Source organism: Sciurus vulgaris (genome assembly GCF_902686455.1).
Source record: "Sciurus vulgaris genome assembly, chromosome: 10".
In the NCBI taxonomy this organism is placed as follows: domain Eukaryota; kingdom Metazoa; phylum Chordata; class Mammalia; order Rodentia; family Sciuridae; genus Sciurus; species Sciurus vulgaris.
This window is the reverse complement of record NC_136470.1, coordinates 132,895,130-132,916,429: the sequence shown is the minus strand read 5'-3', so window position 1 is coordinate 132,916,429 and position 21,300 is coordinate 132,895,130. Positions and strand designations below refer to the sequence as shown.

The window sequence follows — 21,300 nt, the reverse complement described above, 5'->3', positions numbered from 1 at the left end:
AGATGTACCTGTTCTGAGTCTCACCTCACCCTCAACTCCAATATCTAAACCATCTTGCGTAGTATCATTTAGTCTGTTGGAAAACAATCCTTATTGTGATTTTAAGTATAGCCTCTTCATATCAGGAGATTGTTATCTGTACTCAAGATAAATTAGAGATAACTTTTTGTGTTCTGTAGAATTCATCATAATTGGAAGTTTTTCCTCACCCTAATCTTAATTTTTTCCAGAAACTTCCATCCATCTCTTCCACTAAATAGGACACCAACAGGCAAGGAAACAAAAAGAACACTAATTTCTGACTAAAAGAAAACATGAGAAATTCAAAGAATCAAACTGAAAATATTCCAAAGTGTCCTTGTTTTGCTTAATTCACAACAGGACATCACATCTGTTAAAATAATGGACTTTACTTTCATCAACTCGCTCCCATCTCTTTGGCATCTCTGTTTAGCTGTAAGAATAGAGACCTACTAAATAGTATTAGCAATCAAAGTTTTCTCGGCCAAGCTGAGTCCTTTGACTGGAATGTTGTCTTCTCTCCACACTAGTTTTAAATCATTCATTGTCTCCTACTGTAGGAAAATCACAGGGACAGAACTTTAATTAAAATACACACTGATATGTTTTAAATTCACTTTAGTGTGTATTTTTCTGATTAAAAGTACATTAATTCAAAGATTACTTACTGATTTCCAACAACTTGTGCCCTGCTGGTTGGGGATATTAAGATGAACAATAAATAGATCCTACTTCATACATCCTTATTGGTTTGTTGGAATATTATGTACTTCTATACTGCTCAGCAAAGAGCCACTGCCCATGTTCTCTGGGCACTTTCCAGAGCGCTGGGACACCTTGAATTTCCCAGAACCCAGCAACTAAAAGCTTTAATGTGCCGCACAGCTGAGGAGCTCCGAGCCTCTGCATTTACCATCATCTGCACCCCATGACCACACTGGTCACGATGGAGATTCATTTTGTGAAGTGTTCCAGGAAACCAGAGCATGAGGCAATTTACCCCAGCTCTGAAGATCAGGTAGCCCATAGGAAGCAGATGAAATGAGAGTTGAGTTGTGTCATGGCAAAAACAAACCTTCTTTCTCTTCTATACTCTTCTCCTTGACATTTTTAACTGCCTCTCTGTAAGGAAATAAAGAAGGTATATTGCTTATTTGGTTGTCTTCTAGAATGGTGCATTAAATACAACAAAGAGGTTTCTCATAGGAGGCTAGGGTCCTCTCCTGGACCCTGTTTGTGTGGTGGCCCTGAAGTCCTCAGCCAGCAGCTTCAGTATGGCAGGAAACATTCTGTCCATTTCCTAGTCCTTGAGTCTGCTCCGATTGAGATTAGAGAGGAAGAACTCAGTAAGCAGATACCAACATCATTCTGAAAATGTTTTCAAATAAAGCGACTACTGAAGTCAGTGTGACAAAACTACAGCTGAACTCACATTGGAGTTGACATCTCCCTTTTTAATGCTACTACGCCTACTACCTTTAGGAATGTTCGTGAAAAGACAAGATTTTTTCCAATATTTTTGTCAAACCAAATCTGCACCAAGGAGATTTTGTTGTTACCCATCACATGTGCCTTGGAATATGAAAATGATAAAAGAAAGATTTCAGAATAAACCTGTAAGGAGGCTGGTCATTTAAGCATCGTACTTAAAAGCTCTGTTGGGGAGGCAAGTCCAGTTTAAAACATAAGTCACGTTTTTACACAATATTAAAATGAGAAATCTTCGATGATAGTTGCTTTAAAATGTCGCGCAATTATATAGGATTCGGAAGGGCGACCCCCCACTGCTCTCCATTCAAATGAATGGGAAGCACATGGGTAAATTACCGCCCGCGGTGCCAGATAGGGGACATGGTATGCGGCTGTCACCGCAGCCCTGTAATTATGCACGTACCCTTCCACTATTATACAATTAGAGGGACCTATCTTTCTTTCTCCCACTAGGTAATGTTTTTGTTGGTGTCAAGTGTAGGCACTCTACTTGTTCAATCACTTGTGTTTGAGTTGAATATATCCAGCATATTACAGGGGACCCATTTTTTCAATATCATCTTGGGGATCCCTATGAGAAAGTTCTATCATGAGAAAGCTTATCTTACTCCAGTTAACCCTAATTCAATTTAAAAAAATCAACTTCTACCTCCGTCTAAGTGGTCAACTCCACTGGACCCTCTGAAGATGGAGGAGAGAAGATCAAACATTTTAGAAAATTTTTTGAATACTTTATGTCAATCAGAGGACAGAAGTAAATGCATTCATCAAGTGTCTTTTTCCATGTTACCATTATAATTTCAAAAATAGATTTTAAAAATCCAGAGACTAGTAAGTGTTTAAATTTCAAAATATTTCAAGACTATGGATGCATGAAACACTCCTTGAATTTTATTTGAAGTGAATTATGAATTACCAAAAATAAGAACATAAGACCTAATAGAAGATTATATGTCAGAAGGCACCTGGTTAAACAGATAAACATTTTGGCTTCACTCAAAACTAGTCTGCAATAGGCACAAATAGTGACCAGGTCATGAATTTGAGTCATTTTTATAAGAGAAAGAGTTGGGTGATTGGTTACTAAAAACAGTCTTCAATAACATTGCATATATGTTAGTTGCTAACAATATTTTTCTATGTACATATATATAAGAATATATTCAATATATGTTCTTCCTGAGTTCACTAATTTTACATTAGCATTTACTTAGCAAGACTAAATTAAGAATGAATGAAAGGTCACATACAAAACCAAAAAAGAGTCATTTTAAAATGCTGACAATCAGGTAATTGAGCATTTGAACTCAGCATATAATTAGAAAAAAGTAAATTTCAAACAAGTTCAATATCACATGCTAATTAAACATATTCATCACCAACAGTCAATTAATAATCAACAGTCAATGAATAATCAGGTAATATCAATAAGTCAGTGATTAATGCTGCCCAGATTACTTAAGTATAAAAGAAGCAGTTATAACAAAGCACACAAAACTTTAAAAATGAGTTGTTTTATTTTAAGAGGCTTATCTCCTAACACGTTTACATTTTTAAAGAATTACTGCATTAACTTCAACACAGGAAAAATAATTTCAAAAGCATTGAAAATTTGAAGTTGTTTTAATTTCATAAGTCGGAAAACATAAATTGTTACAATATACAGCTTAAGCCAGGCTCCTTTGATTGTTAGAAGATGCTTTTATATTATATTTCAGAGAAGAATGCCATAGATTTAGGACTGAGGACTTTTTAAATCTCAGAATTTAATATTCAGTACCTATTTGAAAAATGAATTGTCTCAGCAATGGTAAATTTCTCTTTATATTGAACATAGTGTCCATCAGTCCTTGGTGGCAAGCATCCTTCTATCAAGCAAATAAGACAATTATTTTGTATCCCAATTTTTCAGATGCTGATTCTGGGGTTCCAAGATCCCAAGAAATGGGCAGAAATTAAATAAATCATTAGTGGCCAAGATGGAATTTTGATCAAGTTTTGACTTTCATTAACCTTGACATTGTGTGATGTAACGGTGAAGTTCACTGACCTGCTTCAAGCAGGCAGTCAAAGCTGGTGTCTTCTTGTTGTTAATGGTTTTAATTTGTTACTGCTTCTCCGTGTATTAACTAAGTCCAATCAGGGCCATGCTCCTCCAGTGTGCCTTGGATTTTATATTCTTCAATGCCCCGAGTTCCAGTCCTCGCATAGGCCCTCCTTCTGTTAATGCTGTAGGTTTTGTGTCCATGAGGGATTTTTGCCTTTCAGGTGGCAGAAAATTTTCAGCTGAGCAGGTTGAAACCACACAGGTCTAGGCTGCTACAGGTAACTGACTTATCTCCAGGTGCATTTGACAGTAGGAGTTGGGTCCACCCTGTGGCCCTGCATTCCTAGGTGGGCTTCGTTTTCACCCTGGCCTTGTCTTTAAGGTGGTAACACACCTGCTACCAATTCTAGACTTTTAACAGACAGTTTGAAAGCCAACAAAATGGGACTATTCTTCCCAGCAGTTGGAGCTAAAATCCTGCGCCTCATTCTTCTGGGTTGAAAGTAAGTCCTGCAGCCTCTTCTAAAATGATGAAATGGACTTGCGTTTAACCAAGCTGGAATCACCGAGGACCTCCAGAGTCAGAACAGAATGAAGGAAAACAGACCTGCAGGGGCGAGGTATGAAAAAGAGATTATTTTTTCCTCGAGCCACACTGTCTAATGGAAATATAATGTGAGCTGCATGTGTGATTTTTTTAAAGGTTTTAGTGACCACCTTTTTAAAAAGTAAAAAGAAAGCGGTGCAGCTGATGCATGAGTTGTAATTTATATTTCATGTAACTCAGTGTATCAAACATGTTTTCATTTCAGCATCTTATTAATATATAAACACTTGTTAGAGATATTTTACATTTTATTTAAATCTGGACTAAATGTTCAAAATTTGAGGGTAGATTTTACCCTTTCAGTACATGGCAGTTCAAAACTGAGTCTCTCAATGGCACTGGCCTCGTGTCAGCTGGGAAGTCATCAGTGGCCACTGGCCTCTGTGCTGGGTGGCATGACTCCAGTCCACAGGGCACTGGAGTGTAATGTTATCTGAGGAAAAGGAAATGCTACAGGTTGGCAAAACAACACACGCACATTGAGGCCTCCCAGTTGATTTCCCTCTTTTCTGTCTCTCAACGTCCAATAAGGAGCTCAACAGTGTGACCAAGAAGTTTCAACAGTCTGTTAACAAACTCCCTTACCAATTGGTCTCGATTTCTTTTTGTAAAACTAACTCATCACAATATGTCTATACCTAGTTCTGATCCAAACTAAAAGCGGTCACAACTGGACTGTCAGAGGTGGCTTAGACATCCCTACAGAAGTGGGTGTCATTTGCAAATATCTTTTAAGAGCATTTGAATCTTACAGGTTTGAATCTTAGGGTTTGCTGTTGGTCTTTCCTGGGCAGCTGTCAGAGATACCATTCATTTCACAATGAGTAGGAAAACCCCACAGGAAGAGTTTACCTAAAAGAAATGCCAATAGTGTTTCCACTTAAGAAAAACTCACTGATACACTCGGAGCAAGCCTCCAGAAGAAGAAATGCCCAGATTTCCAGAGTTTCCCAAATTTCCATGGTACAAATACTATCATTACTGCTATGTTCAAACCAACAACCAATATTTTTAAAAATGTGTACAGGTACAAAAATCACCAGCTGGAAAAAACTATCAGTGATTAGAAATTTTAAAAAACCTACATCCTAGTCATCTTTACCTGAATTATTAAAAATTCAGAATGTACGACAAATGCATAAGGATGATTATCTAAAAAAGGGATTGGGACTAGAAAAGGAAATTAAAAGTTGATATTAAACTATTATTTAATATTTTAATTTTATAAACGAAGGTAATAAGATAATGTTATTTGTGTGTGTGCGTGTGTGTACACGAATATATATTACTTCAATAAAACTTGGAGTATTGATAACTGTTAAACTATTTTGGATGGAGACAGAAACCATGGTTCTAGACTAGACCTGCCTTATCCTCGGTTTCCTTATATCTGCTTAAAGAAATATACGAAAGAGATGTTCCACATTATAAAACATTCTTTTCCCATGCAAACTTTCCATTTTTAACTTAAATATTTAATTTACCACATTTTACTTACCTCTCATAATTTGACAGTTAAATCTCAGGTAAACCTTGAAAATATGCCATACATTTGAAAGAACTATAATTTCAGTATAACTATGAAAATATTTTTTATTTAAAGTAATGCACCATAGTTGTCTCAAGATTTCACACTTTCATGAAACTAAGCCCAAAATTTCATGATTTCAATCTTGAGTAACAAAAACTTACATTCACGATAACATGTAATGAAAGATTATTTTAAAATATTTGGAAATGGAGGAACGACCTCAGTTTAACGAAGACAAAAGCCAAATTATGTCTTGAAACTATATATTCCTGATTAACTATAAATTTATTTGGATTTTTATCACATTAGGAATATGTATATATAGTGAAATAGACACAGTTATTTTTCTCTTCAGAAATTAAATCCCTAAAGTATATATAATGAGCATGATGTTTATTGGAAACATTGTCAGAATGAATCAAATATCCTTTAGAAATTAGAGGAGTTATTTTTTTCAAGAAGAAAAACCAAGTTTTTTTCTATGAATTAAAACACATTCCTGCTGAGAGGGAACCCAAACGTGACCTCGTAACGCCCCCTATGGTTTACAGTGGGGTATGCGTCAGAGATCGTTCCAAACCGAATGCAAATAAAGGGACATTTTATAAATTATGATAGCTTTCAGAACAGACACAAATATTTAAAAAAAAAAAAACCTTAGACTTTTGAAGAAAACACTTCCAAAAAGTTTAAAGGTTTGTAACTTGAATAGTTGACCTATATAAAGTAGAAAATTCTAAGAACGCCCAAAGATACAGATTAAAATCCAGTTGTGAAAAATAACAGTAAGTTTATTTACTGTTTATTTTGAATTATTATGCTTTAAAAATTCTTATTGTATTAAAATAATGTCCCCTCCGGGCACCATACCTCCCGCAACCCTCAAGCACGTTATAAAATCAGCCCCAAGCTGAGTCTCTCCCTGAGGACCGGGGACGGGGCCATGGGCAAAGTGGCCACACGATGGCAGCATTTCACCATACAAATGCAAATCAGCTGCCATGTGAGGCTGGAAATCCCCTTTTATTAAAGACAGTGCAAGAAACAAGTAATCACCATTTTCTATAGTAAAGTAAATAAATAAAATCCTTCCAGGTATTCCCATTTTAGTATGAATAAATATCCATTTTACTGTGCGGCTAAGTAGGTCCATTTCCACACATAATATCGTTTACAGGTAATATCCAGTTTATTTTCATGTTTTACAATAGTCCGTTAAACTTGAATTGTCAGCAGGTGAAGGATTTGTGGATGCTTGGAAGAGTGAAAGGTTCCTGGACACTGGGTCGTGGAACTGTGGGTCGCCAAAATATATTCCAGATCGATGCCTCCACTCAATCCCTCCTGAGACCCCTTCCTGGTGGGGGAATCCTCTGAACCCCTTCTGGACAGCCCAGCTGTTCCTGGCACCCACTCTGCCAACAGCCCCGGGGTTGAGGGACTGTGATTATGCTTCCGTGGAATGGCCCCCGAGTGGGAAAATAAGACATTCCAGTTCTCCTGACAGCTGGGCCCAAAGTGCTTTCCCAACAAAATCTTTGTTTGTGATATCGTTGACAATTAAGTCCAGAGCATTTAAAAGAACCAAGAGGTAAGGTCTGATTATTTACTGTGATAAAGATAAAAGTAAGTGATGTAGGTTTCTGAAGAGTAGTTAACTACATGTAGAGAAGTTTGAAAACCCACTTTGAAGTCTCCTGGTGTAGGTATCAGTCACTCGTTCATCCATTGATTTATAAAGTGATATCGGTATTAAACTCTATTCATTAGCATGTAGTCCAGATCAAAGATGCTCTCTTCCTAGAAATTACCTAACATTTATGTATCATTCTAAGAACAGCCTCCCGCTGCCCCTCGCAGGTGGTGCCCGGTGTGACAGCCCTAAAGGAAAAATAGTCGTCTTTTTACAAACACAATGCTGTTGGAGGAGTAGTCTCCATGACACATTCCAAAAATTCACCAATTGCAACATATTGACTTAGAACACACTAACGTCCTATCACTCAAAAATAAGTTGAAAAGCAGTAAGCGTAAAAGCGTGTATATAATTAGAACTAAATTGCAATTTACAGGACACATTTATGATGGCTCAAGAGAATGGTGGTTATATGCCTTCCAAGGAAATCAATTTTATATGAAATATTTATAATCCGGCATATAACAGCTAAGAGTTTCCTGTGAATATCAGAGTCAAATCTGTGTGTGTATCTATGTTTTCATGTATGTATGTGCATATACATATTTGAAATTACAGAAAGATGAAAGGAAGCATACTGAATTATTCATAAACCTTTCTGTACTTTTATCCTACTTATATTCAAGATCCCCAAACGTAACCTCCCCCCGAAATCAGATGGAGCAAATATAGTACAGCAATTTGAACATAATAAAAGACCATTATGTATACTTGTGAAATAGAGGGACATTTTCTTGTTCTATTTTTGCCCTGGGATAGTTCTAAAACTTAACATTACATAAGGAAAATTTGTGTTAATAATTTTCTTTTGTACACAAATGGGGTAAATCATTTCATTTCTATGGTTGTACACGATGTAGATTCACACCATTCATGTAAGCATATGTGCACATAGGGTAATGATGTCTGTCTCATTCCACCATGTACAATGAATCAAAATACAGTCTGTAAAAGGAAAAAAAAAAAATGTAGGCATATTAAAAATAAAAGAATGAAAAAAGTTTTTTTCTTTTATTTATTAATTTCTGGAACTGAGGATCGAACCCAGGTTCACTTACCACTGAGCTATAATTCCCAGCCCATTTTATTTTGAGAGGACTTTGCTAAGTTGCGTAGGGATTATTGATTAATCACTGAGGCTGACCTTGAACTTGCAATCCTCCTGCTTCAGCCTCCCAAGATGCTGGAATCACAGGCATGCACCATGGTGCTGGCAATAATTTTCTTTTAATTTAGAGTTAACAAAGAACTATAAGATACTTTATCAATGTCGTTGCACAGGTCAGGGACCTTTGGAAATGTCAGTAAGCCTAATTTATAGGTAGGGCAACTGAGATGTACAAAAAGCTCATGACTAAGTTCGGTACTATTGACCTGTTTTAGAGGAAAAAAAGGAAAAAGGATCTAAAAATTTTGCACATGGAAATTTTGTTCTTGGGTAGTAAGAAGTACTTACATTGTAAACACTGAAATTCACATCACTTCCTATCATTATATATATTCAAATATTTACATATTATAATTCTTCATTTATCATCTAAGAAGGACAGGTAAAATAATGAAAAGTTACTAGCAAAATTATACTTTGTATTTTCTATTACTTATATATTATAGAAGTTATCACTTGCATCTTAAATATTATTTCATAAAAGTGGAATACCCAAACACTAAATAATTTTTGTATCTACTGCATATTCTCCTCCCCACTAGATGGCTCTGTTATGGAAATTTCTCCCCTTAATTTTACAATTATGAATATTTATAGTTTTCTACTATATAGATAGATTTACAAAATATACATTTATAGTGTTCTAGGCTTAGGTATTTATTTTTTAATGTTTCTTTTCAGTGTTACATGAAAAAAGCAAAAATAAGTAAATCAATAAATAATTCAAGTATTTGTTTTAATGTAATGAATATTACCTAACTGATCTTGATTGTTGTTTCATGTTAGGGAAACAAAGTTTTACCCTAATTTATTTCACTACAGTAGCCATTTTACAGTCTATGTCTCCAATATTAGTATGTTTTAAACCTCAAATATGCATAATAAAATTTATTGAAAATTGTAATTTTGGTTGCATTTTGCATAAAAGCAAATTCAAAGTTGACTAAATAAAAAGGAAATTTTGGTGCTTACATAGCAGACAGTCCAAAGTGGAATAAACTATCTGTTCTTCTAGGTCATGAAGCGCTGACTGTTTTCTTCTCTTCGTTCAACCATGAACAGTTCCAATGGAAGGTGGCTTCCAACATCATGGTTTTAAGATAATTACTTGTACTGATCAAAACCACTTGTCTTCTTGTTTGTATCCTGCACAAGAAAACACCTCTATCCAATGAAATTCCTTCTATTAGACTAACCGAGTCTTTAGGTTATATGCCCAGAAATTGTCACCGGGGGATGCAGTGCACGGTTTGACTGACACCTAAGTTCCCCAACACAACTAGAGAAGCAGGAATTTCAGGATTGCTTTAGACCCCTTGTCTCTATTTGGATTCAGGTACAGCTTGGTGAACTGCATGGCAGCTTCATATCTGTGGGAAATGCAGGATGCTTGTCAGTCAACACAAGTGCTGTTCCCCCACAGAGCAAGAATGCCCCCCTCACCTCAGGTACCGAACACCCATACACGACACTTACGATCCCAATGCTAACCCAGTATCTTTTAATGCATTTATATTTAACTTCCCTCTGAAATTCTCTAGAGGGTTTTCTTCACAACAAAAACTTAGTCTCAACTCCCAAGAACGTCCCTTTTAATGCAGAAATAATGGAATGTACCTCCCAGCTGACAAATGGATGTGAAGAAAGCATTTTACTTTCAGCATAGAAAATATATTTAGTTCTACTCTACATTCGCATTAAAATTAACTTGTATGTAAGTGTTTTCTGATAATTTAGATGCAAAATCATGTGTCTGTTTTTCCATTCTAGATACATTTTCTTCAGTATCACCTAAACTGTGTGCAGGATATGTCATGGTTTTCACAATCAATTCCTGATCAACAGATAACTTGGTGATTTCCTATTGGGGCCGTTGCCAATTGGGACTAAACTTTAGATAGAGACTCTGGAAGGGAAAGAGAGAGAAGAATCTGGGAACTGGGCAGGGAACAAAGTTCGTAAGGCTTTGAAGATCAAAATATGTTTGGGTGTTTTTCTAAGGGTATCCATAGTATTGAAAAGTTTCAAACAGAAAACTGACATGATGTAATTTTGGGTTTTTTCCTATGGTGTGAATTGAATAAGAAAGGTCCAGAAAGGCTGTCTATAAATTTTAATTTATAAGCATTATAAATTATTTTTCTGATTATTATTAGTTATATTATTTTAAGTTATATTTATAAGCATAAATTATAAGAATTTTTTGCTAGGAAGATAATTTCTATATGTGAAGTACATATTTTGCTTACCCTGAAATCCATGACTTGAAATAATTTTCTAGGAGAGCAGATTGATGCAGCCCATTAGGATTCTCGAGATAACTTCAAAGGAGTTCTCTAAGAATAAATGTTCAAAATAGATTTTGACACTGTTCACATTTAGAATAATGCGAAGATCCCCATAGGTCATAATCTATTTACGAATCGAATTCTGTGGTTACGAAGGCAGAATTGTAAACAGTGTTATGATCAAAGAGAATCCTGAAAGTCAGTTGGCTTTTCAGAAACTACAATTTTTTTTTAAATGCCATTAGCTCACCAAACGCATAACCATACTGTACATTAGAGCTAGTAGTACAGTTTCATGGCCTGTGTTGATTCACAGTGACCTATTTCCCCAGAGTGACCTCATTTTAGACACCTACAGCCAATTCTATTTTGCACATGTATGTGTTCATATTAAAGTATCCAAAATAAAATGATCACTGAAGATAAGTCTTCTGTTTAAGGAAATTGCAGATTTATTATTAAATAACCAAACTTTCAATTTCATGGAAGATCTAAGTTGTTTAAAAAGAAAATGTGTGGTCTTCACTGAAAGAGTCAGATTCCTTTATTATAGCAGTTATTAATCAAGAGGATTTTAAAATTTATTCTCCTCTTATTTGACATACCTTTTATTGCCTTTGGAAAATGTATTAATTCTTTCTCCAAAAACTGGAAAAATAATTGTATTTTACTAATCTAACTACAAATATTTAATCTTACTGGAGACCCTGGTACCTGAAGTAAAAATTGATACTAGGACAACCACTACTGAATACCCATTCTAAGTCTGCCATGTGCCAGGAACTGAGCTGTCACCATAACATGGACGTTTTATCATCCTTAACCAGTGTGGTAAAGGATCTGTCATTATTACAATTGCAATGGTGTGAAACCAATGTTCTGACAAGTTAAAGAACTTGCCCAAGAATCATGCAGCCGTTGACAAACCAAGATGGGAAGCCAGGTTTAGCTCACAAAGAAGTTCCAAGCTAGCGGTGGGTGGCAGTATGTAATACCATGGAAGAATTCTAAGTTCTTTGTTGTTTAGCGTGTAAATTAAATGAATTTCTAATATTTAAAAGTTGGGATTATTATTTTACAAATGTAGTTCTACCTTCTCTGAAAGGTCAGAAGATTAGCCCCCTTGGACCATACTCCCCCTTGTCTACAAACCTTGGTGATATCCCCAAGACCCAGAATGTACCCCTGGCACTTGTTCCTGCTGGTCTATGCAGTGCTGAAGCTGGGACTCATGGTTCTTTTTTTAATTTGATTTGTTCTATTTAGTTGTATCGGTCATGCAGTCATTCATGTACATGAGGTGACAATGCCTGTTTCACTCCACTATCATTCCTTCCCCCATTCCCCTTCCCCTCCTTTTACTTCCACCTGCCTAAACTGAAGTCACTCTCTTTTTCCCTATCTACCCTTGTGAATTAGCTTCCACATATCAGAGAAAACATTCTGCCTTTGGGGTTTGGGTTTAGCTTATATCACTTAGCACAATATTCTCTAACTCCATCCATTTAGCAACAAATGCCATAGTTTCATCTTCTTTAAAGCTGAGTAATATTCTATCATGTATGTAAACCACATTTTCTTTATCCATTCATCTGTGAAGGGCATCTAGCTTGGTTGTATAGTTTAGTTACTGTGAATCGAGCTGCTATAAACATTGATGTGGCTGTGTCACTGTTGTATGTTGATTTGAAATTCTTTTGGGTATAAACCATGGAATGGGATAACTGGGTCAAATGGTGGAATATGCTATTTTCTTAACCCCAGTCAATACCAAACCTTTTGATCAGCAGACTAGTAGGAATAGATTGAAAGGTCAGAGACAAAAATACACATGTCGAAGTGTCACCTGTCTGGACACATGGCGTGAGAGATACTGAGATTTTTAAAATCAATATTAATATCCACCAGAAAACATGCATGGAAAAGGAACCGGACAACCAAGCAGACAAAATTACTTGACCAACTGACGTTAGCAAATATCATCAGCAGAAACTCCAGACATAGGACAGGAAGCACACTGGGGAATGGTCACAATTGCAGAGTTAAAAGCCACATATGGACTGTGAGCAGTGACTCCCATTTAGCCAGTTCTATATGCTGTTCTTGCTCCTGAATGTGTAACGTACTCAACAACAGACCAACTGTGCACTGATGGTTGAAAACAATTATCCATGTGTCTCACACATGTCTGAACGTTTTATTAGCAGAGGCACTGGTTGCTTTTATTCAGGACTTTGGTTTTAAGGGCTTTTTAAATAGCGAACATGTTTGAGCGTTAGATTGTCTCTCGGATGGGAACAAGTACAGGTTAGTTTATTGTTTGGGGTAAAAATGATAACACCTCTCCCAGTCAACTGATGTAAGCTTACTTCCCATTATGAAATAGCTGGATTCCCTAACCCTGTCCTGTGATTCAACTCATTAAGTGTGCATTATTCTTTACAAACTTCTTTGGGAAAGAAGTCCAGGGAAACCAGAGCAAAATGATGATACATTTTAAAGAATAGAGTGAAATGATAGTTATCAGAGGCTGGGGGTTGGGTGGGGAGGTGGATGGAACAAGAGAATAAGGAAATGCTGTTCAAAGAGTATAAAATTTCAGTTAGATAGGAAGAATGAGTTTTGAGATTGAACAGCAGGGCGACTATAGTCAATAAGAAGGCATTGCAAATTTCAAAATATATGTGTGAATTTCGAATGTATCATCACAAAAATGATAAGGGAGGTGATAGATATGCTCATTAGCTTGGTTTAATTATTCTACATTATATACATATATCAAAACTTCTCATTGTGTAGCAAAAATGTAATACAGTTAAGATTTGTCCATTAAAATAATATAAATTGATTCTGACTATTGCAATTTCCAGAAGTAATAACTCCTTATTGTCTCTGATCCAGGAATCTCATGTCTTCTGCCAAAATATCCGAAACTGTGGCAGGCAAATATATCAACTTGCACGTAGGTTAGACTATCAGATCCTTCCCAATCTTGATGTCAGTATGGCAATATTACTTAAGGAAAAACTGACCACCTGGAGACAGGAGACTACATAGACCTCTGCCATATTTGAAAAGCCCATCAGGACACCTTATTTTAAAGGAACAGATGCATATTCTTGGTATGGATTTGCCATTCTTACCTACACAGATTCAATCATCACCACTTTTAAGTGTTTTATTATGAAATCCAAAGGTAAGGATTTCATGTAACACAGCATCTGAACAGTGGGAAAGGTATGAGAGTGAGTGCTTAAATCACACTGACTGCCCGATAATAGATGGTTTCATGGAACGCTGGAATAGGTCTATAGAGCTTCTCAGCCCATTGTCAATTCTATTACAGAATGAAAGCATGGGATGTCATTTTTTGGTATGAATTATAGGCATTGAATCAGAAACCTCAGTTCGATGTTGCATCCCCAACAGGAAACATACATAATTTGAGAACCAGGAATAGATGCAAGAGTGACCTTCCCTTCCCTTACTCCAAATGATACCCTGGATGATTTTGCACAGCTCTTGGACTGTGCAGGGATGGTTGTCCTGAAACCTCCACCGCCTCCCCCAAAAGCATGCTCGTACCAAGCGGAACAGCAATGGTCCCATCCAATTACAAACTGTATCTGCCACCAAGGCTTCTTATCCTCCAGGGCACCCCATGTCCAAGAATCACAGACAAGACTAAGAATCCCCATCCTAGCAGGGGTAATTGATCCCAGGAAGCAGGGGAGGGGAGGGATGCTCTCACACATTACAAGCAGGAAGCAGAATATGTGAAACTCAGATTATCCACAAGGGCCCCTCCTGATACTCTCCTGCCTCATTGAACATGTGCAGGCAGCAACACAGAAATGAGATGGGAAGGATCACCCAGCAATGAATGAGACTCCCAGGAATAAAGGATAAGATCAGGAAAGCAAATACTGTTTTCTGAGGTGAGAGTAGAGCACACAGATATTTAGAAAGAGTTGTGTGGGAGAAAAATGATGAGTACCAGTAGCCTGGTATCAACTGCAGCGAGGGGAGTTCTACTTCACCCCACCTATTTCTCCTTTCCAAGTTTTCCTCTCAAGAAAAGAAACTCATTAAGAACCACGGAGGAGCTCTCCCCAAACCAGCGTGGGGCAAGTGGTAAGCAGTGTCCACCAGGAAATGCACCACTCCGACCTCTTGCTGAAGGGAGTGTAATTGATTGGCGGTCTGGCTTTCGCATGGGACTCTACCAACAAAACTGAGCTGAGGCCAAACAAGCACAGCAGGAACTTCTCTTATGGGTCACTTTGGCTCAAGGACTCCAGATTGATTTGTCTGAAACTTTCCTCACACTGCATGAAACATCATATTGTACCCCACAAATATGTGCAATTTTTGGTGTGTTGATTAAAAATTATAATAATAATTTTTTTTAAATCTGTATTATAAGACCTTTCTTTCTTCCCTTATTTCTTCATAGAGATCAGAGAACTGCATGACAGCCTTAAGGTTCTCCCCACATCTTCCAGCTCCTCCTCCTTTGTCACATTAGTACAATTCCCCTCATTCATCTTGTGCATATCTAAGTCCGTCATGGTGCCTGCTTCTTACATCAACTTAGTGGATTAATATAAATAAGCACAACAAGAATAAAGACTTTATATTAGGTAAAGCACTACTGAGGGTCTCAATCATTGTCTTTTATGACAAATCATCAATTCTGTGAATTTGCATCAGAAATAGGAACTTAATATTCTGACTTTTTCTAATACACAGAAATTCTGAAGCTCAGTTTTGACATTTTTTTTGGCTTTTTTTGGCACCAGGGCAAAGAGTGAAATTTTGTATTGGAGAAGAATTGCCTTGAACCACTATTTTGCCTTGAACCACTGAATTCCTCTGAAAATTACATTTTCCCATTAGTTTGAGAATGTTCTTTATTAATCTGGCCTAAAATTGGAAGTTACCTACACTAATACACAAAATGTATATTACAGGAAAATCTTGGCATGACAATTCACGTTGAAGCACAAATGATATTAAGCCACTTCATACACTTCTGGGGCAATCAGAACTTAAGATCAAAAGGAATACTGCCATTCCCACATAATCTTGGCAGGAGCTATACTTTTCAAATTTCAACCCGTAGTTCCATAGTTTCAACTTCAAAGGAAATTTCCGTATTTCAGAATCCATTCGTGTGTGTAAGTGAGGAGCTTCCACCCAATTTTCAATTAGAAGTGAACGATCTGAATTGAGATGACATGCTAAAGAATCTGGCAAGTTCTACAAGCCCCTCCATATGCCGGTGAGTCCATGTCCGCCTTTAGCAGTGTCGATCTATGAAAGTGCATTTTCAAAGATGAACTACATAAAATCTCTTTATAGATCAGCATTGACAGGCAAACATTTGCAATTGATTTTGATTGACAAATCAAAGTTTGTCAGGAGACAAACTTTGAACTTCAGTTAAATGCAATATTCCTTCTAAAACAGATTCCATTTTATTAGTAGACCACTATTACCAAGGTTATCTTCAATTATTGTTCCTTTTGAATCACATCAAGATTTGTTAAGACCTGAGTCTGATCTACTATTTAATGACTTCCCTAATACTCTTAATTTTGCCTCTTAGCCCATAAGCCTACCCACTACATGCCCTTTATCTATGCCCTTTATCTATGACGGCATAGAGTGTGACAGATTCAAAAACAGAAACCATACATGCCATGTCCATTTGTTTTTAAGTTTGATGTTGACTGAATATCAGTTCTATTGAGAATAATTCTGTGATGCTTTTGACTACAACATGCTGGCAACATAACATCCCTAAGTGGGAAGATTCTAGGAGGACTTTCAGAATCAAGCCATTTTGCTGTCTTAATCCAGCCCCTCTAATCTTAAACTGCCTGAAGACATCATTTGTGGCTGGATGGAAGAGAATTATTTGAAATTACTAAACATTTTCCACCATGTTAGTGCTTTCAATGCATTAGATGCACAGTTAATCTTTTAATTATAGTGTTGCCTAAACTGTTTTAGCTGCATTAAAGATAGTCTTAAAAGTGCAAGAATATGCCAATAGCAGCAGTGTAGGGGGGAAAAAAATGACCATGCAGAAATGACAGGTTTGGGCCGAACAGGAAGTTATTTACAGATTGTATGCACATTACTGCCTAGTTATACCAAGTAGTAGATCAGAAAAAAAAAAAAAAAAAATGGGGAATGAAATATATATAAGATTTATGCTCAACAGGAAGTTTAATAATATAATATTAAATGAACTCATGCTGATATTAATAATCGTTAAAAGATACAATATTAGAATTACAGTGCCACTAATAACAAAGCTTGTAAAATATACACACTAAAAATAAAGCTTTAAATTAAAAATAATTCATAGTACTTATATTACTCTTCTAGATGAAATTTCAAGACTTATTAAATGTGTAAAACAAATTAGATCAAGATTGTTAATGCTCTTTTTATTATTGTAGAAGAGAAATGCTTTGTTGGAATTAAAGTCATCTCTAACTTCTTTCTTCCACATGCTAATTAATAGAACAGGATCATGGATTTGTTAATTAAAATAAGATACCTCAGGGAATTGAAATTAATTTTGATGTCCTAATAGATACTCTTATATCAATAAATCTCCCAGATGTTTTGTCAGCATTATATAAACATGGATAAAGGCATTTTTTGCTTGACTTTGGCAAAAGTGAGAGGGAATTATCCATTTTAGACTAATCACAATGCATGAGGTAGATTAATGTAGTTTTTCATTAAGACTAATCTCCATGGATATGTTAGAAATTTCACAATAAGCTTTCAAACACTATATATCTAAGTCATTTGTTCAAATGCGATCCAGTTTAATAGTTACTGAGAGCTATAACCATCTGGCAGATGTTTTCTGGTCTATGTGAAATGAGTTGAGGGGCTCATTTCTGTTTCTATTGAACACATGTCCAGGTCACCAGAAATACCACCACAATTTGCACCCTAATTAGCAATATCAAGCACGTTGTGGGCTGCATGGTAATGGAACATGGGCTACCCTCCAAATTTGGAAATGAGTCTATTCAAATACAAATGGAAATGCCCTTCTGGGGTCAGCATCCAGAAAGCTTGCATTTCTGTGTAGTGTAAATTTCAAGACCAAAAGAGAATTTTTTATTTTTGCTTAAGGTATTCATTTGCCATTTTCTTTGAAAATGTTTTTTGGTAATATTGCAAAATACAAGTCGGAGCAAAGAGTATTGTCAGCGTGGTCCTCAACAGTTTAAGAAAAACAGATCACTTCAATAATTTGAAAAAAGTCACAGAGCTTCTCCAATAAAATTATTTGTATACATACACATCTGTATACAATGTCAGACTTCCAAGAATATCCTTACCCTAGCAGAAGTAAAACTGATGTGAATTACGATCCATTTTTTCACTGTGATTCTTAGGGGAGTAGCAGTTAACTTATCTTTTTTTTTTTTTTTTTTTTTTTCACTGTAATACCAGGCCCAATAAAATTACATTATAAGAATTTTTAAATGAAAATATTTAATAAACTCTGTGTCATTTCTTTCATACTCTAACCGAAATGGTACATCACACACACACACACACACACACACACACACACACACACACTCACACACACCAAGAATTCTAGATGCTTTCATGAGTCAGTGCTTTACTTTTTTTTTTTTTTTTTTGTCTGTTTGTTTTTTATTTTGTTGCTTTGATTTTGTTTTTCTCATACATTAGGCTGCATTTATGGGTCTTTGGTGACATAAGTCAGTCCCTTACCAGAAGTCACCTGGATTTTTTAGGAATCTGTCCTTTTTTGTTCATATATATCAAACACATACTTTGATTGGTATATAGAATGTTCTCAACATGCTAGAAAAAACTAATTGCAGAAGTATGAAAATGTAACTCAGGGGAGAACAAGAATTTTCTTTGAATATCAAATTTGTATAATATTTCGGTGGATGCTGTGGTCTGGGTACTAAAATTCACTTGGCAAAGCCCTAGTCTTTAAGTTGATGGTATTAATTTATGGAGATCTGGGGGTGATTAAATCATGAGGACGGAGTCCCCACAAACGGAATTGGTGCCTTTCAGAAGTGGATTGAGTAGCACCCGGCCCCTTCCACCATGTAAACAGCAAAAGGAGAAGCTCTCCTTCGTAAACCAGGGGTAAGAACTCACCATGCATCAGATCTTCCAGTGCCCTTATCATGGATTTCTTGATCTCCAAAATGGTGAGACTACATTTCTCTTATTTTATGCTACTGAGTTTATGGTGTTTTTTTGTTTGTTTGTTTGTTTGTTTGTTTATAGCAACCCAAACAGACTGAGACAGTGGATGTGTACTTGGGCAAAAATCCATTCACCAAAGTCGGCTAACGTATATTTGTAAAGAAACATAAAATACACAGAATTCCTGTTCTTTCAGTCATCTGTAAGAGAAGCCATGAGGAAATGGGCAGTTACAACAGAGCATAATGCAGCCTTGATGGGTAGGGCCAGTTGGCTTCACAGCCTCTCAGAGAGAGCTCCTGGGCAGCCATGGGGGTATTTCATTTGCTTCTAAGTCCTGTGTTCAGTATCATAACTGGCCCATAGAAAGGAACATGGCAGAGTTTTAGGGTCGCTGAAAATCCAAATTATCATGGAATTATCATTGTGGATACTGGCGATGTGGGCATGCATGCACATGTACATAGGTATGTACAATGTATACACTACCAGTAAGTGTGTGTGTGTGTGTGTGTGTGTGTGTGTGTGTTCCAGGACATGGAACCTGGGAGCTCTACCACTGAGCTACATCCTTAGCCCTTTTCATTTTATTTTGAGACAGAGTCTCCTAAGTTTCCCAGACTGGCCTCAAACTTGAAATCCCCCTGCCTCAGCCTCCCGAATACAGCTGGGATTGCTGGTGTGCACCACCACGCCCAGTCGATCAGAATTTGGGGGAGAAATCAGTATGGGTAATTATGTAAACAATTTAATTAAAAAATTTTGTACAACTCTGAAGACCAGGTGAGCTGTATTCTGTAGTATTTTGAATTTTGGAGTTGAGCAAGATCAGAGCCAGAACATAGACAAGCTCGTTCAGGGCTAGAATACACAATGATAAAATTAAAAAGCACAAGGATACCTCCTAGATGTACCAGAACAAAAAGCAAAGAAAGCCATCCGAGTCATTAAAGCAAAACCAGGAGGAAATAACGTTAAATAAGCCAAAGAAGAAAAGTTTTGAAGCAAAGGAGGTCAGCAGTTAAGCGCCCAGAGAGGTCAAGTGAATCAGGATTTCAAAGCATACTTGGTTCTGGCAGCCCAGCGCCATGTGTTGCCTAGGAAACAGCAGTCTCCAAGAAGGGAGAGCTTCAGACCTGGGGAGTGCAGGCAGATTGCTCCTGTCTCTCTGGTGCATGGTGGGTAGGCAGCGGAAGCAAAGAAGGCAAATATTGACAAATATTTTAGGAAGCTTCTGTTCAGTGAAAGAGGCAAAGGGCCAGGCATGTCAAGTGACAGCCGCATCAGGGAGAGAGATATTCCTTCACCTTTTCTTTAATGGAGACTGAAGTTCCTATACAGAGCGTTTCACCTAGATTTTAAGAACTTCCTGCCATATGGAGGTTAACTGAACAGCACAAAGAATTACCAGGAATGATTTCTGGGATCACCGTCCCTCTAGGTTCATCTGCCCAAATGACTTGTTCAACATGCTTGAAGGTGAAGAGAGGGAGCAGGGAGCCCCCCGGACCCTGGCCAGCTCTGCAGAGCTATCATTTGTGTTTGCTATTTTAATGAACCTTCTGGGGAGCAACTGGGAAGGGCCAGTGCGACATTTCACAGGTTCTTACTGGTCACAAAGAAGATAAAATATGAGGGGACAAATTAAACCCATAATATGTAAGCCCTGACCCCGTCTCTTTGTCGGTAAATTGACAGCCAAATTCTACTACTGTGTTGACATTTTTTCCCGGCTGTTTTTATTTATTTGTTTGTTTGTTTGTTTGTTTATTTATTTTGTTTCTTTCTTAACTGTTTCGAGGTTTTCTTCCTCGAGTTCTCTTGTACACTAATATACGTAAGTATAAATAAACTAAAGCAGTTAAAAAAAAGGAATTAAAGTCCTCTTTGGCTATATATAATAATTTCTAAAACTGCCAACTCTCAAGCACAGTTTTTGTTGTAGACTCTGATCTTTTCCTTTTGCCAGCAGGCTCACAGAAGGGAAGGGTGTGGTGGGTGGGCTTCTGTGAGATCTCCTAGGGTCTCCTACTTTGTTAATTACATTTTAGTTATAAAAAAAAAAAAAATCGAACTGTTAGGAATTATTTTCCCCCCAACTCTTTCCTCAGTGTCTTGGTGGCAGAGTCACCAGACATTTTGTGTAAATAGATGGTCGGGTTTCACACCTTTACCTGATACGGAGGGCTTCTAGATGCTTTCAAATGCAGGAT

General features: G+C 36.8%; 1 protein-coding gene across 1 annotated transcript in view; it reads left to right on the top strand.

Annotated features, from left to right (window-relative positions):
• Positions 1-967: 967 nt before the first annotated feature.
• PLSCR5 (phospholipid scramblase family member 5) overlaps positions 968-21,300 on the top strand; it is a gene marked incomplete at its 5' end in the record, with an annotated part of 51,260 nt that continues 30,927 nt past the window's right edge. Inside the window, 2 exons of the mRNA XM_079100451.1 lie at positions 968-1,039; positions 9,898-10,009. Of these exons, the coding sequence (XP_078956577.1) occupies positions 968-1,039; positions 9,898-10,009 (184 nt within the window). The remainder of the gene's footprint in view (positions 1,040-9,897; positions 10,010-21,300) is intronic.